Below are 16,667 nucleotides of genomic sequence, written 5' to 3'. Positions count from 1 at the left end.
AAAAACTTGATAACATGTACATCTCCCAAGTATTTGTTATTTGCAACATTTGGTGTGTTGAAGTGTGCTTTTTGTTTTATAGTTTTATATCTCAACTATTGTATAAATGAAAAGTAATAACTAATTTTATTTAATTGAAGGGAAATTTAACTCTGCCCATTTACATTTTATTCTAGGTTGAACAAGATGGAGGCAAAGCTTCGTGTAATTATTGATGACCAAATCGAGAAGTTGGTTCTTCCATCAGGGATCCCACCAACATTGGAGGAGCTGCAGAGTGTTGTGAAGGATACTTTTGGGATTTCAAATGACTTCAGTCTTCAGTATTTTGACCCAGAATTCCAGGACTACTTCACTCTTCACAGAGCTGACCAGATAAAAGACAAAGACACTGTGAAGGTTGTTGGCATCACCCCAGTCATGCTAAGCTTGACTCCGGTTGATGACAGTTTTGGCGGCCCCTCTGGCCAACTGTCTGACTATGACTCCTCATATGCTGAGTCAGTTGTATCCAATGCAGACTCTGCTGCAACTACTTCTTCTCAGGACACCATTATTCTCAAAAGGCAGAAGACCACAGAACGTTGTGAGCCCTGGCCGAAACAGTTTCCCATTCCACAGTTTGCATATGAAACTGAGATGTACCTGGAAAGAGCCACTGAGGAGTATAAAAAGAATGGAAATCTTCTGCCCACCTCCAAAGTAAAGACTGATATTCTTGAGAAGTTGGCTGAAACTATATTTACATTTACGGCCTATCCTTCAAGTGCACAGGTTAGTTATGTTGCTGAGGCACTTGTGACAAAATACCCTTGTCTCAAGGAACCTGGCTCTTTCTCAGGTTATTATGGTTGGCAACAAAGCATCAAATACAAGATGGCCAATTATCGTACAAAACTTAGAGGGTTTGGTGTTCCTGAGTTGACATGCAATGCCATGAAACACAAGAGTCCAGGTGACCAGAAGTCTGCAAATAAAGTGAAAAAGCCTCGGAAAGCAGAGGTAAATTACCTTCCGCCATATCCAGCAGGTGAAGATGAGGACAGTCAAGAAGAAGAGAGAATTCAGTTGCTTACTGAAGTCAAGAAAAGAGACAACAACAAAGTGATAAAAGAAAAAATGGCTAAAACATTTGCACATAGACGACATGAAATTGTCAACCTGTCCCCCAGCATTGAAGACATCAAAGCCAGATGGCCAGCTTTGTTTGAGGCATCTCATGTGAGTTCCAAATTCATTTTGGGTAGGCTTTTGGGTTTTTTTTAATGTAATCTTTCAAACTTCAAATAATTTGAGGCCGCATCATGTTTTTTTTTGTCGTTCAGCTGCAGGATGAGTTCTACAGGATCACCCTGGTACACCTTGAACCCAAATTCATGTCCATGCTGGATGAGTACACTCCCAAACTGTTGGCCCTTTTCCATTCCAAGGGGGGAGCCATGGGATTGAAGTTGCAGGCTATCATAGCCAAGGTATTTTCCACAGACATTTCAGCTTGGAATTTTATTTAAAGAATTTTTTTGTCAAATTTCATTTGCATGGTGCACAGCTCCACTAATTTGTTTGCATGTTTTTGTCAGTGCAAGAGGACGCCAGGACGTCACTGATATAATTAACAACACAATTATGGGTTTCATGTTTTAATTGTATTTTAAATACATGTCTATTCTTAGTAAAAACAAACAAACAAAAAACAAACAAAAAAACACAAGTACAGGTATTGCTGGGTTTTTGTTTTGTCCCAAGAAGGAAAAACCCTTTCTGACGAACATAAACTAAATTAGATAAAAAACTAAAAGAATAAATTAATGTAATTTACTAAAACGACACATTTAAAGATTGAAGCTTACAAGCATGTTGACAATACCTTTGTGTTGACTGTCAGCACCCAGGCATGTGCATTAACATCAGCTAATTATCGCACATAATGTTCCATGTGATGATAATTTGATATTTAACAGTTTTTTTTAATACTGCCAATTCTCACAGTTTTGTCTTAATAAATGGTCACTTATCTGATGGTAATTTTTGGAATTCTTGCTCATTTTCAGTCACCAAGCAATCCTAGCAATGACATAACCAGAAATCTGGTTATTCGGTGCTTGATGGTGTACCTTGGGGAGTCCATTGATCAACTGATCAAAGAGTACAGTGTAAGTGTTGAAGTAGAAACATTATTCTGTTTTTGTTATTCATATGTGTTTGTCAAGTTTCAAATAATTTGAGGCATTATCATGTTCTATTTGTCATTCAGCTACAGGATGTGTCCAGGAAATATTTCATGTGTGCAACTACAGTCAGAAAACTCATGTGTTTGTTGTTTCAGGATGCTGATGAGGATGGTGTGTCACAAGATCTTTCTGAACAGAGGATGAAAATCTACAAAATCAAGGCTGTTGGATCTGAGGAGGATGACATTGGCATTGTGCTGGAGGGTGTGAGAGTTATGCCTGCTCTGGGCAATTTTCCAAGAGCATGCGCAATGCTGGTTGAATTGACATATGCAGTCAATCTTGCCTATCCCAAAGAGCTAAAATACACCTTGGAAGTATTCCAGAAAACTTTCCTTGAACTGGATTGTGCTAAGCTCTCACCAAAAGTGAACAGCCTCAAGAACAAGTTATTGGCTTAAGTGAGGACTCTGAAAGAATGAAAGGGAAATAAGCTCACTGAAAACCTTTGGTTTGTCTTTGTTAGATGCAGCTATCTTTTCAGTTTTCAAAATAATTTCAACTTATTCATGTCTTACCCAAATGACCTGCAATGTGTCAGGCTGTATTTGTGCTCTTCATTTTAATGTTTGTTTTTTATTACCTACAAGTTTCTTAGGAATATTCTGTTTGAAAGGCAACAAATTGGAGGAATCACTAGTGAAGCTTTTCTTTGTTTATAGTGTATGTTACTATAAAACATTAGTTTAAAACAACTTTAAAATTTAACAGAAGTGCAGTCCTGTAGCTGTAGAAATGTTACTTCCTCTTACATGTGTCTTAGATTTTCTCAGGTTAAACATCCAAATTGGGATAAAAGGTTGATTTACATTATTGATATTCCATGTACATGAGTTAAAAAACCTTTGTTCTACAGTTATATTGAGTGATTCAATTTAACAAAAGATTGACTAACTAAAGTTTTTGTTAGTCAATCATAAATAAGTAACAGAGATAAAGGAAACGGTAAAGGATATTCAAATTTCAGGTTCATGTTGATATTACAGTCTAATCTAAAGATTAATTTCTTTTTTACAAAACTGGTTTACATTCATGCAGTTTATGTTGCTGTTGCTCTGTACACAAAGCTGTGTGATAAACTGTTTATGACACTAAAACAAATTTACAGCAGAGGAATGTATTTAGGAGATCAGGAGATTGTTGATGAGAATTCAGTGTATACGAGCAGAAAAATGTTATATTATAAATTACTGTGTTTTATTTTCCACAATAAAACAAATTACTGTGTTGATGTTTTCTTTGTGAAATTGATTCATTTTACTCAGAAAATAAGTTAAATTCATTTCATTTTCTCTTATTATTCAGTCATTATTTTTAAGGTTTATTTGGAAAATTATTGAATCCAATTTGAGTTTTACTGAAAAAACAATAAGATTTCATTTCTTTGTAATGGATATTTTAGGAAGTTTTTACTAAACATTTGCCAGATAGTTAGTAAATTCAAAGTAATTTTTCTCAGAGACTTATTTCATATCAATTATTTTTTTTGGTAAAGTTGGGCAATTTCAACCTTCAGTTTGAGATTTTGACCCTAAATCCAACACATTTACAGTTTAATTCTATTAATATCTACTTTTGTTTTCTATTTGAATTTAATTAACATTTTCTCTACATTTTACATAAATCTTTTGAAATTAAAATCTACTTAATTATTTCAAGTGTCACTTTGTTGCCATAACTTTTTTAAGTAACCTCTAGTCACAGTTTTTACAGTGTAAGGACACCAGTGCTAATTGCCCTTTCTCAAAAGCTGCTGTGGCCGCAGACTCCTGGAATTGTTCAGAGATTGGACGGTGAGTAACATTTTAAACTTCGGACACATTTTCGTTTTTCGCATTACACATAAAATTATGCACTGTTCCAAATGCAAACTTTAGCGCTAAAACGTCTTTGAAAACTGCATGACAGCGTCTCATCATGGAAGTGTGCGGTTATGTCCCCCCCCCCCTTTTTTTTTTAAAAATAAAAGTCAAAATTCGGTGTGATCTGTATAAAATCTTCATGCCATTTCCCTACTAAATGATTTATTGGTCAAAACGGAGAAAAAGCCGTATTACGTAGAAACTATGATTCTTACAGATGTGGTGTGTATTGTCAACAGACAGTACAGTATAGAGATTAAAAATATCATGCCTCGGATCCCATCATTCACTTCAAAGATCCGGACCTAAGATCTGTTTCGTTCCTAAGTGACAAATTACTATTGTTACTGACATCGTCTGTAATGACAACATAGAGGGGAATAATATTCCAGTATCACGGTAAAGCACGTAATAGATGGTCCAACATGTGGATATCACCCTTTGCCTCTCCTAAGCATTAAATTTAAACGCATACTTAGGTTGCAGTAAGCTGCAGTACCAACAGTGATATTTTATTTCAAGCAAACATGAAAAGAAATGTTTAAAGAGATGGGGGTGGCTGTAGCTCAGGTAGAGCGGGTCACCTACTAACTGGAAGGTTTTTGGTTTGATATATATATATATATATCAAACCAAAAACCAATCTTGACCAATCTTCTTCAGATAGATTTATTCCCTCTCCTTGGACACAATATCTGTATTACAGTGAGGTCTTAATTGGAGACATTTAAAGAAGTAACCCCTCTCCAGGTTTTAACTGTCTGACATTTGTTGAAAGGTAACCAGGCCTTTTTCAGATGATGCTTTCCAATATGCGGAAATGCCAAAGTTGCACCAATATTTAAACCTACTATCAGTTTTAACAGGGCTGATTTCTGTGTCATATGCTCGCAAGCGTAGTATTCTTGCATCACTTTCAAACATTTTCTTTCTAAGTTCCTGGAACCAGATGTTCAGTGGTACTTTTATGCAGTTGGATACTTTGTTTTAAAAGTGACTGCAATAATGGTTTATCCCCGCGAATAGCCGGGAGCGGGACATGAACTTCAGCCTGATCTATTTCTCTGAACTGTTTCAGGAACATTCTTCAGAAAGGCGGCTCTGCAGTAGATGCTGCCATTGCTGCGCTGTTGTGCACCTCCATCATCAACCCACAGTGCGCGGGCATCGGAGGCGGGGTCATATTCACTGTGATGGACAGCTCTGGTAACAAGACACCCTCGCTCCTCTTAGCTCAACCCCGCTGGGGAATAACATAATAATATGTCATCTTTTCAAAGGTAAAGTGAAAATCATCAACTCCAGAGAGACTGTCCCCAGAAATGTGAACTCTGACCTGCTTAAGTTGTGTCGTAAAACCACAGAGTGGACCATGGAGTGGCTGGAAGGTGGGTTGTTTTTCTGCCATAATGCTAATATTTATAATGGTTTAGTCTAATCTGCTCTTGGACTCACCTTTATGACACAGCCTCATTCCTCATTCCTCAAGAAAGAGAAACTGGGATAATAAAAAAGAAAAGAAAAAAAGAGATAAAGCAAACCACTACAGAGGGTTTGGCTGTCGGCAGTTATTCAAGACAATGAGTCGGTGTCGTATATGACACTATCAGAATAATCTAGCATAAATTAAAACCATGAAACACATGCTCCTTAGTTTCAGAAGCAACCAGAGAGATTGAAGTAGTTTCTTTCTCCAAACAGGTCTTAACAGGTCTTTTTCCAAATTATGCACAAGATGTAACACAAAAGTTCTAAAGGTGTAGCCAGTTATTTGCAGAGGTATTTTTTACATTCTGCACCTTAGTCTGTAAGACAAACTCAAGATGTGAAGGATCATACCTACTTTTTATCATCTGGGATAGGGCTCTTGTCACCAAAGAAGCGAAGGAAAGAGACAGCATGACAGGTATCCGCCTCCTCACCTCTAACCTCATCTCCTGAAATAAAGTCAGGGCTCTAACACACTAAGGAATGCATAACCATTATTATTTAATTACTGTAAGCAGATTAGACATGGAGCGCTTCCAACTCCAGGCAGTCAACGAAAAACCAGCTAAACAACAACAGCTGGTTATAAGCTAACATTAAAGCAGGCTTGAGTTTCCTGTTTATGAAAGTGGGACAAACTGGGACAAAACAGTTGGACAAAAGAACAAAACACTAAAGACAGGACCCTCAGATGAGACAGAGACGGACTGGACACAAAGAAAGTCCTGGGTCCTTTTTGTCATATCTTTCATTTCATGGTGCATCCGATGTGTTTTTTTTTTCTTGGTCAAAGGTTTGAACTGCAGGCAGGTCATTTTAACACCCAGGTACTTCTACTGTGAAACCATGCTATTGTAATAGATACAGTATGCGCGGTCTTGCTGATGTCAACTCGATGGGAGCGTAAGTTGTTCTAAGACCTGTGTACACCTTTCAGCACTGATGGTGCATTGCCAGATGTGCAAGCAGCCAATTCCATAGGCAGTAATGTAATCACCTTCAAATGTTTTGAATTGAGTGGTGATAACAAGCTGCAAAAACAGCAGCACTTGTTAAAGCCCTTTACTGTTTAGCCCAGAGGATGCAGGATCCACATTTTCTAACAAACAAACAAACAAACAAACAAACAAACAAACAAACAAACAAACAAACAAACAAACAAACAAACAAACAAACAAACAAACAAACAAACAAACAAACAAACAAAAAGATTTGTCAGACATTAGAACAGTTCTCCACTTTGCCTCAGTCCTTTTTAAGTGAGCTTTAGCCCAGAGAAGACAGCTGCATTTCTGGATCATGTTCATGTATGACTTTCTTTTTTGCATGATAGAGAATTTAAATTTGTGGATGGCACACTGAACCATGAAAAACTAAGTACATGCTTACTGTTGTGGCGAGGTGGTCAGGGGGTGTTATGATTAAAATGCAACAGCGCCACCTAGGGGAATTTCAACCCTAGGAAATATAAAGAGAGTGTGTTTTCAGACTAAACAAAAGAATTACATAGGCTTGAAGAGACATTGCTGAGGCAAATTGGTTCCAGTATTAAAATGCCTTTATTAAATACATTTGTTAAAAGACAAAAAAAGGGTTAATAAGCAATTGCAGCCCAGAGCACAATGAAAGTTGACTGTGGCACGGCCTCAATAGTGTCCTCAAGTGTCCTATTATTTTACATTTCCACCAAATTATGTGTGTGTGTTTTAACAACAAAGAGAAATATAAAATTAATGATTTCTAAACTCAAAATAACCCGTAACCACACAGCTCTTTACATACTTTAGAATTTAGTCTGTGCAATACTACAAATTTTTGGATTCAAAGATTCAAGAAAGTGTTTATTTTCATGTGTACAGAAGGAATAGCATTTCTATGTGCAAAATGAACTTAGTGTGCAAATTGTCCTTATATGCAAATTGCAGTTGAGGTAGGTCAGCTGTTCAGGTGTCCGACAGCAGTGGAAGAAGGAGTTAGTGAGTCGAGATGTTCTGGATTTCACACTCCTAAACCTTCGTCTCGAGGGCAGAAGTGTGAACAGTCCATGTTGAGGGTGTGTGGGGTCTCTAAGGATGGAGGCAGCTCTCCTCTGGACTCTGCGATGGTAGATGCTCTGCAGAGAGGGCAGCGGGGTCCTGGTGATCTTCTCCGCAGTTGTTATCACTCTCTGCAGGCGCTTGTGGTCCATAGCAGTAGTGCTGCCGTACCATGCAGTGATGCAGCTGGTCAGTGTGCTCTCCACGGTGCAGCTATAGAAGCTGCTGAGGATCTTGGCTAACATCCCAAATTTCCTCAGCCTCCTCAGGAGGCTTCTTGACCAGCTGTGTGGTGTTCAGTGTCCAGGTGAGGTCTTCACTGATGTGAATGCCCAGGTACCTAAAGCTGCTCATCTGCTTTGTTTTATCAGTGTTGAGGGTGAGGTTATTGTCCTCACACCATGACACCAGACCGGCCACCTCTCTCCTATAAGCCGCTTCGTCCCCTCCAGTGATGCGACCGATCACTGCAGTGTCATCTGTGAACTTCAAAATGATGTTGTCTTTGTTGGAGGCGACACAGTCGTGGGTGTACAGGGTGTAGAGGGTGGGGCTGAGGACGCAAACTTGTGGGACGCCAGTGTTTGTGGTAATGCTGACTGAAGTCCTGTTGCCGATCCTGACAGAGGCCTGCCAGTGAAAAAGTTCTGTAGCCAGTCACAGAGGGTGGGGTGCAGGCCGAGTGTAGACAGTTTGTGGATGAGTTTGTGAGGGATGACTGTGTTGAAGGCGGAGCTACAGTCAGCAAAGAGTACCCTGATGTAGGAGTCATTATTTTCCAGGTGGGAGAGTGAATAGTGAAGGGCAGCAGCGATGGCGTCTGACGTGGACCTGTTGGGCCGGTAGGCATACTGCAGGGGGTCCAGAGTGTCTGGAATATTGCTCTTAATGTGTCCTTGGGCAAGACACTTCACCCTACTGGTGGTGGTCAGAGGGCGCCAGTGTCCGGCAGCCTCGCCTCTGTCAGTGCGCCCCAGGGTGGCTGTGGCTACAATGTAGCTGCCATCACCAGTGTGTGAATGGGTGGATGACTGGTTGTGTAAAGCGCTTTGGGGTCCTTAGGGACTAGAAAAGCGCTATACAAATACAGGTCATTTACCATTTAATGTAGGCCAGCACCACTCTCTCAAAACACTTTGCAATGATTGGAGTGAGTGCAACTGGTCTGTAGTCATTTAGGCAGGTGGCTGGGCTTTTCTTGGGGAGATGGATGATAGTTGTGGTCTTGAAGCATGTGGGAACTATGCTCCGACTGAGGGAAAGGTTAAAGATGGAGGTGAGAACATCAGCCAGCTCGTTAGCACATGCTCTAAGGGCCCGTCCAGGGATGTTGTCTGGTCCTGCTGCCTTGCGGTGGTTGATCTTCCTCAGGACCTTGTGCACTTGGTCTATTGAGACCGCTGGCGGGGGAGAGGGTCGGGTAATCTGGGGGTTCTGGAAGGTCTTGGAGGTCTAGAGGTTCTGGGAGATATGGGAGGTGTGGAGGATCTGGGAGGTCTGGGGGGTCTCAAAGCAGGTGTAAAGCGGGTTGAGATCCTCCAGCAGACCACCTGCGGAGCTGATGGTGTTGGTGGTGGCCCTATATTCTGTGATGTGCCTTGCCACATCCGCCTGGGGTCAGCAGAAGAATAGAAGTACTGCCTCTTAGCTGCTGTAATGGCTTTCCTCAGTGTGTACTTCACAGCTTTGTACTCCATCTCATTGCCTGATCTGAATGCAAGAGAGCGAGTACGCAGCATGTGTCGTACCTGACCGTTGATCCAGGACTTCTGGTTGGGGAACTTTCTGATTTGTGTAGACAGCTTGCCAGGATGCTGTCCATCTTTCCCATTTTCTGGTCCCCAGGACAAATCTTAACTTTCCTCACAAGTCCATCTTTATCAGTCATTGTTTCTAATTTGGCTAATCTTCACTCGTTCTGTGGCAGATTATCTGTCTATGGAGGTTAAGCTGGAAATCTTGTGAGATCTTGTGAGGCCAGAGACACAGGCTGCTGTGGATGCACATGTCCCTGTCCCTTATGTTGCTGTCAGCAGAGTACAAAAGACCTTCCTGCATTACTTCCTGATTGTCTATAGTGTGTTGACTTTGACCTATGGGATGGACAGCAATACGAGGAGTATTTATTATAGCAGTTCACTTGTGGCGGACATAAAATAAATAAATAAAGAAAATAGAAATTAAAATATGTGTGAGGTAAATGGATCAAGAAAAGAAAGGGGGCTCCAGACACCATTTATTTATAGGGTCCAGAGTTCTGTGCTACACTCCTGCACACAGACTGCATAAACAGTAAGAAAAGTAAGTATAAGATGCTAAATGCTTCTTTAGGCCAGAAATAGTGTAAATATGTAAATGTAGTGAAATAAACTAAAAGTAAGTGTAGGATGCAAAATGTTATCTCTAACACAATCAGTTACAAACAGACACACATTTAAAAATTACAGTGTTTCCCTCTGAAATGGAGCAGAATAGAATAGATTATTTACAAAGCACCAAATTATAACAAATGTCATCTCAGACCATTAAAGGTCAGGACCTTACAGTTTACTCAAAACACGAGTAAATGTATGTGTGACTTTCCAGCCCTGACTACCCATTATCTGTCTAACCAGATAGCAGATGGATTGGGGTTCCTGGGGAAATTCGAGGTTATGAAGCGGCACACCGGCTTTATGGGAAGTTGCCGTGGGCCGACCTCTTTCAGCCGACCATCAAATTAGCCAGAGGAGGATTCCCTATTCCTTACTACCAAGGTCAACACATCCCACGCATTGGCAACACGTCACTACGGTATGAAATACACCAACAATGTGATTTCAAAAATACAAATGAATGTTTTAGGCGATCGTGGCTCAAAGAGTTGGCAGTTCGTCTTGTAACCGGAAGGTTGCCGGTTCGAGCCCCAGCTCGGACAGTCTCGGTCGTTGTGTCCTTGGGTAAGACACTTCACCCGTCGCCTACTGGTGTTGGCCAGAGGGGCCGATGACGCCAGTGTCCGGCAGCCTCGCCTCTGTCAGTCTGCCCCAGGGCGGCTGTGGCTACAATGTAGCTGCCATCACCAGTGTGTGAATGTGAGAGTGAATGAATAGTGGTGTTGTAAAGCGCTTTGAGGGCCCCGAAAAGTGCTATATAAATGCAATCCATTATTATTATTATTTCACTGTCTTTGTGTTTTAGGGAGTTATATTTAGATAAAAATGGGAACCTGCTTAAGACCGGGGATACTGTGAAATTTGAGAAACTGGCTGACACTTTGGAGACGATCGCAAACGAGGGACCAGATGTGTTTTACAACGGAACAATAGCAAAGAATTTAATCAGTGACATACAGAAAGCAGGTATTATCAGACGGGATTCATCCTGCTCTCTTTTCTGAACATTTTCTGTTTGCCAGGCACAATGATCTAATTACAAATTAACAAATCGATTCGTTCTGTAAAAATCTACCATGATCACTGTGTGCTACACTCTGATCTGTCTGGATCCATTCAAAGTCTTGATTATGAAATGCGTTGTGTTCATTTTTGCTCAACAAAATCATTTGTTTTAATGTTTTTGCTCAGGAGGAACACTCACACTGGAGGACTTGGCATCGTATCAAGCTAATGTGACTGATGCGTGGAATATTTCTCTGGGAGAGTACCGGATGTACTTCCCTCCGCCTCCTCCGCCTCCGCCTCCACCTGTCCTCAGACACCCTGGTGAACTTCTATCGCTGCACCATCGAGAGCATCCTGACCAACTGTATAACAGTCTGGTACGGGAACTGCTCTGCCTCGGACCGGAAGGCGTTGCAGAGGGTCGTGAAAACTGCCCAGCGCATCGCCGGAGCACCACTTCCTGCCATAAAAGACATCTACAGGAAGCGGTGTCTGAAAAGGGCTGGGAAAATCATCAAAGACCCCAGTCACCCATCACATGGACTCTTCACCCTCCTGCCCTCTGGGAGGCGCCACAGGAGCCTCCGGACTAAGACCACCAGGTACCGGAACAGCTTCTTCCCCACAGCTGTCAGACTCCTGAACTCTGCCTCCTGACATCTGACCCACGTTAAACTCATGGACTGAACATACACACACCCACAATGGACAACTGTACCCTCAAACACAATAATAACATGGACTGAACCACCACTCACAACCACTAGCACTTTATATAGCCTCTGTAGAAACTATCTACACCCTCACTTATCTTAACTGCACTACTGTATAGCTCTGTGTAAATAATCATTCTGTACATTCGATAATCTTTAATCCTACAACTGTTTACAACTTGCATAGTTCCCATTTCTGTATAGCTGTATATCTCGGATTCTGTAAAGTTATTTATTTCATATTCTGTATAGTTTTTCATATTTATATCCTGTTCATAGCCTGTACATAGCTTGTACTCACTACAGCCTGTACATACTTATAGTTATAGAATATTCACAACATACTTCATACCGTGTACATTATAACATACCATAATAGACCCATTTCTGTAATATACTCACATATCTATATTATTGCTAATATATATTGTAATATATCTATATCACTAAAGCACTTCTGGATGGATGCAAACTGCATTTCGTTGCCCTGTACCTGTGCATGTGCAATGACAATAAAGTTGAATTCTATTCTATTCTATTCTATTCAGGAGGAGCCATCCTCAGCTTCATCCTCAACACCATGAAAGGTTCCTGATTGTTGCTTCTAGCATGTGGAGATGATCCTTATCAATCTTTACAAATGTGATACACTAGAAATGGATGTTTTAAATAAAAAACAAACAATTATTTATATTTTCAGGATACAAAATGGAATCAGAACCTAACATGACTGATGAAAAGATTTTGTTTTATCACCGTTATATTGAAGCTTTAAAATTTGCCAATGGATTAAAGAAACATATCAGAGATCCAAACTTCAGCTCGGATAAAGTAAGTATCTGAAAATCCTACAGATTTGCACCTGCTTTGTTGCATATAGTATGATTATATTTAAGTGACTAAACGAGTAAATGTAGCAACACCACATCAGCCTCTGCTCTGCCTGAACCCTGTGCTCCACCCCGCCTGCAGCTCATCCACAAACCACATCCCACCACAGTCGGTTTATGCACATTGATAATGAGTTGAGGTCTGAAGTTTTTTGTAATATCTCTGAGCATTGCACAGTCGGACTTTGGGTTAATTTGCTGGGGTGAGCTTGCGACTTTGCAAGTCGCTGGTTGAAGATGCTTCTGCTGTGTCTGTCACCAGCAGCATCAGTGATGCATCAATGATCAAAATTCTGTTAATATTTGGCTGTAAATTGTTAATTTTCTTGATATCAATGTATTTTCTGTAATGTGCTTATTTAATTATGGGTCTTAATTCTCTGTATTTCACACAGATGGCAAAGAATTTGACAGAGGATAGCTTTGCCAACCACATACGGAGCTTGATCAGCAGCGACAAGACTCACGATCCCCAGTATTACGGCAAAAACTCATATCTGGACAGCATCGGCACCACACATGTATCTGTGCTGGCTGAAGATGGATCTGCTGTGTCTGTCACCAGCAGCATCAACGATGAGTCAGTACCTGCATCATTCTGTTTCACTGTTAGAAACCAGCTGACACAACACAGTGTCACAGGGTTTAGACCTAGTTCATTTAATGTTTACTCTTTACAGATTTGGGTCCAATGTCCTCTCTTCAAGCACTGGAATCATCCTCAACAACCATCTAAATGACTTTTGTGGTCGAGCTCATAACATCTTTCATGGTAAGGGATCAGCAGGATTCCTTCTGAATTTAATATTTATTAACAAATATTCTGGACCTCAGTTCTGATTTGTATAGTGCTAATTCGCAGTTGTACTTCATCTTCATCTTTACTTCAACTAACGTGTTTAGCATGGTTAATATCAGCGGTCTCCAACCTTTTTTGCGCCACGAACCGGTTTATGCCCGACAATATTTTCATGGACCGGCCTTTAAGGTGTCGCGGATAAATACAACAAAATAAAACTAGTACCGGTACCGAAAAAAAGAAGATTTATTCATAACACACGTGAAAAGACCCAGGAAAACCGAGTTAACGGTAAAAACAATAACAAAATAACGCTGACAACCGATAAAAACCCTGAAAACTATACATTTCACACCTGAGCCTCAACTCTCGCGGCCCGGTACCAAACGACTCACGGACCGGTCCAAGGCCCGGGGGTTGGGCACCGCTGGTTAATATAACATATACTTTATAAATATGCATGTTTGTACATGTTAGCATGTTGGGGGGTAAATATAAGAAATTTGAAAGAAAAACAACAACACCTCAGGAAACTGCACACCATGAATTATTAATCTAAGAGTACCAAACAAAAGCACCATTGAGGAAATGAGCGCAGAAAATTGCATTTCATAATTCATGGTGACACCTTGTCATCTGACAATTGATGAAAACAATCAACAAAACTGCCAAACTGAAGCACATCATGTAAATTTGGATTAAAATGCCATTTTCCATTTAATGCCATAGCCTACTGAAATGTTTTGAATGTTCAAAAACAGGCACAGTTGAGCTCTGAGTGAACTTCTATAAACACAAATTACACGAGCTCTCTAAATCTGTCCTGTCTTCCTCACCTCACTCTTCAGCTGGTGACTGCCCCTCTGTGAGCCTGGTGCTGTTGGAGGTTTCTTGCTGTTAAAAGTGAGTTTTTCCTTCACACTGTCATTAAGTACCTGCTCACAAGGGGCTCGTCTTATTGTTCAGTTTTGTCTCTACTGAAGTGGGTTAACCTTATAATATAAATGTGCTGTTGTGATTTAACAGTATATGGATATTTATATTCATTTATACTGTATATAGATAGGGCAGCACGGTGGCGCGATGTTGCCTTATAGCAAGAAGGCCCTGAGTTCGATCCCACCTCCTGTGGGGAGCTTGCATGTTCTCCCCATGTTTGTGTGAGTTCTCTCTGAGTACTCTGGCTTCCTCCCACAGTCCAAAGACATGCAGTTAGTAGGGTTAGGCTAATTGGTGATTCTAAATTGCCCATAGTTGTGAATGTGAATGGTTGAGTGTCTCTCTGTGTTAGCTCTGCATCAGGCTAGCGACCTGACCAGGGTTTAACCTGCCTCTCACCCTATGATAGCTAGGATAGGCTCCACTGCCCCCGCAATCCAGGTATGAAAATACTGCAAGAAAATACAGTCACTGATTTATGTATGAAACATTTGTATGAATGATTTATGCTCAAATATGTGTGTACAGACTGATTTCTGCTTTCTAGTTTCGCCGTTCAAGGTCTTTGTTGTATTTCTCAGGCGAGCGGCCTCCCTCCAATATGGCCCCTTCTGTGCTGAAGTCTCCGTCGAAGACGCTGGTGATTGGAGGGTCTGGTTCTGAAATGATTCCACCGGCTGTGGCCTCGGTACATATGCATGGTACACACAAAGGTGCCGTTACATATTAAATAAAATAAATTCATGTGGACCGATGCCCGTCTTTGCTGTTAAAGGTTGCATCACAGTAAGAGGATTCTTCACCCTAATTTATCCTGTAATCATCACATTCTCACCTCATAGATTTATTTTTTCTCTCCAAGGCGCTCATGAACCACCTTTGGTTTGGAAAGAGTCTTAAGGAGGCAATTGATACTCTGGTTGTTCTTGTAGACTCTCAAAGTGAAGTAACACTTGAATCCAAGCTTGAAAAGGTAATTTATTCAGTGTATTTAAATGATAAATTAATAATTTCTACAGGTTTTGTTCCATCTGAGTCTCTCTCCTCTTTGCCCTGCAGGATGTAGTTGATGGTCTTGAAGCTCTGGGACATAAAGTAGCAAAATTCTACAACACAGTTAACGCTGTGGAAAAAGCGGGCAACTGTATCTCTGCATGGTCTGATAAAAGGAAAAATGGTGAAGCAGCTGGTTACTGAGACCAAGAGTCAGTGATGTCAGTTATACAGCATGGCTTTAAGGTTATGATAGCAGAGCTGGACATGGCATATTATGTTTAAGTGGAAGCTAGCGAGCTAACTTCCTGCTAACTTCTAACTCTGTTGAATTTAATAAATTCTGTTTTCATGGATGCCTGGAAGTTAAACTTAATTGTTACACCTGGTAGAGCAGAAAACTGATCATCTTATTAAAGATGAAAGAATTTAGACAGTTTGTAACTCTCAGTGATGCCACAGTGATCGTTTGACTGTGGGACCCAGAAACGGTTAATGACGTCAAACTTAAAGACCTGATAACTATTTCAAACTGTTTACAGAACACCAATAGGAAAGGATGGTTTTGTTTCTTGTTTTTTTATAATTTTTGTGCTTTTGAGTGTTTGCCTTAGAAAATGCAGTTTTTACTGTTTCTTCCCTCAGTAAACATAAACAACGATTCAGGAAAAAACATTACATATATTTTTTTTATCATGACTCTAGTTTTACGTGGCCTATCAACACAACATACACTTTTAACACAAAAGTGAAGACTCAGGGTTGTCTTGGGTTGTTGCTATGTCATCTTAAATTGGTCATGTGATTGGTTTATCATGGCTATTTTTCCTCAGCAAATCAGCAGCACTTGTGCGATTGTTTCACCCTGGAGACCGCTTCGACTGTCTTGAGTGTTGAAAATATTATTTAAATCCCAAATTTAATGCAAAATAGTGCAAAGACAGCATGATAGAATTTTTTTGAGAAATTGATATATCGGCCTTGATTTTATACAGTCAATATGATCTATTATATTCTTTTATCATAGAATATATAAAAACAAGGACACCGCTTTCAGGTTGAAATGTGAAGCCTGTGTCTGTTTCTTCAACCTGCATCAGGCCAGCAGGAAGAGACTGACCGCAGAAATCTTTGGTTATATGAAAGATTGTTGGAAAAAGAGCTACAATTCACATTTTCAAGTCTCATCAAATTCATGTTTACTTTGTAAATTTTAGCCCACTGGATTGTCCAGAAGTGAGAGAAAGTAAGGTCCACTTTAGGACAGCCCTAAGTTATCTATCAATTGATTTGTAGCTTAAACAAATAAACAAAACCAAAAAAGTTTGGAGTC

At 40.3% G+C, this 16,667-nt stretch overlaps 1 protein-coding gene across 1 annotated transcript; it reads left to right on the top strand.

Annotated features, from left to right (window-relative positions):
* Positions 1–186: 186 nt before the first annotated feature.
* LOC146620679 (glutathione hydrolase 5 proenzyme-like) lies at positions 187–15,538 on the top strand. The gene is made up of 17 exons (XM_085367695.1): positions 187–1,221; positions 1,326–1,472; positions 2,052–2,153; positions 2,327–2,437; positions 3,945–4,024; positions 5,172–5,299; positions 5,374–5,481; positions 10,233–10,410; positions 10,798–10,958; positions 11,184–11,286; positions 12,257–12,300; positions 12,414–12,544; positions 12,999–13,183; positions 13,284–13,375; positions 14,923–15,029; positions 15,204–15,314; positions 15,401–15,538. Exons 1-17 carry the CDS (start codon positions 187–189, stop codon positions 15,536–15,538), a joined length of 2,961 nt encoding a protein of 986 aa, XP_085223821.1.
* The last annotated feature ends 1,129 nt before the right edge of the window (positions 15,539–16,667 follow it).

The sequence above is a fragment of the Diplotaxodon limnothrissa genome, linkage group LG12, assembly GCF_057381915.1.
Source record: "Diplotaxodon limnothrissa isolate DT_005_m linkage group LG12, D_limnothrissa_male_GT1.1, whole genome shotgun sequence".
NCBI classification, from domain to species: domain Eukaryota; kingdom Metazoa; phylum Chordata; class Actinopteri; order Cichliformes; family Cichlidae; genus Diplotaxodon; species Diplotaxodon limnothrissa.
The sequence above is the reverse complement of the archived record's forward strand: the minus strand, read 5'-3'. Positions and strand labels throughout refer to the sequence as shown.

Coding starts and splice junctions, on each gene's coding strand:
- LOC146620679 (XM_085367695.1), top strand. CDS start 187: ATGGAGGCAAAGCTTCGTGTAATTATTGATGACCAAATCGAGAAGTTG. Junction 5,300..5,373: donor CACTGTGATGGACAGCTCTG/GTAACAAGACAC, acceptor ATCTTTTCAAAG/GTAAAGTGAAAATCATCAAC. Junction 13,184..13,283: donor ACCAGCAGCATCAACGATGA/GTCAGTACCTGC, acceptor TACTCTTTACAG/ATTTGGGTCCAATGTCCTCT.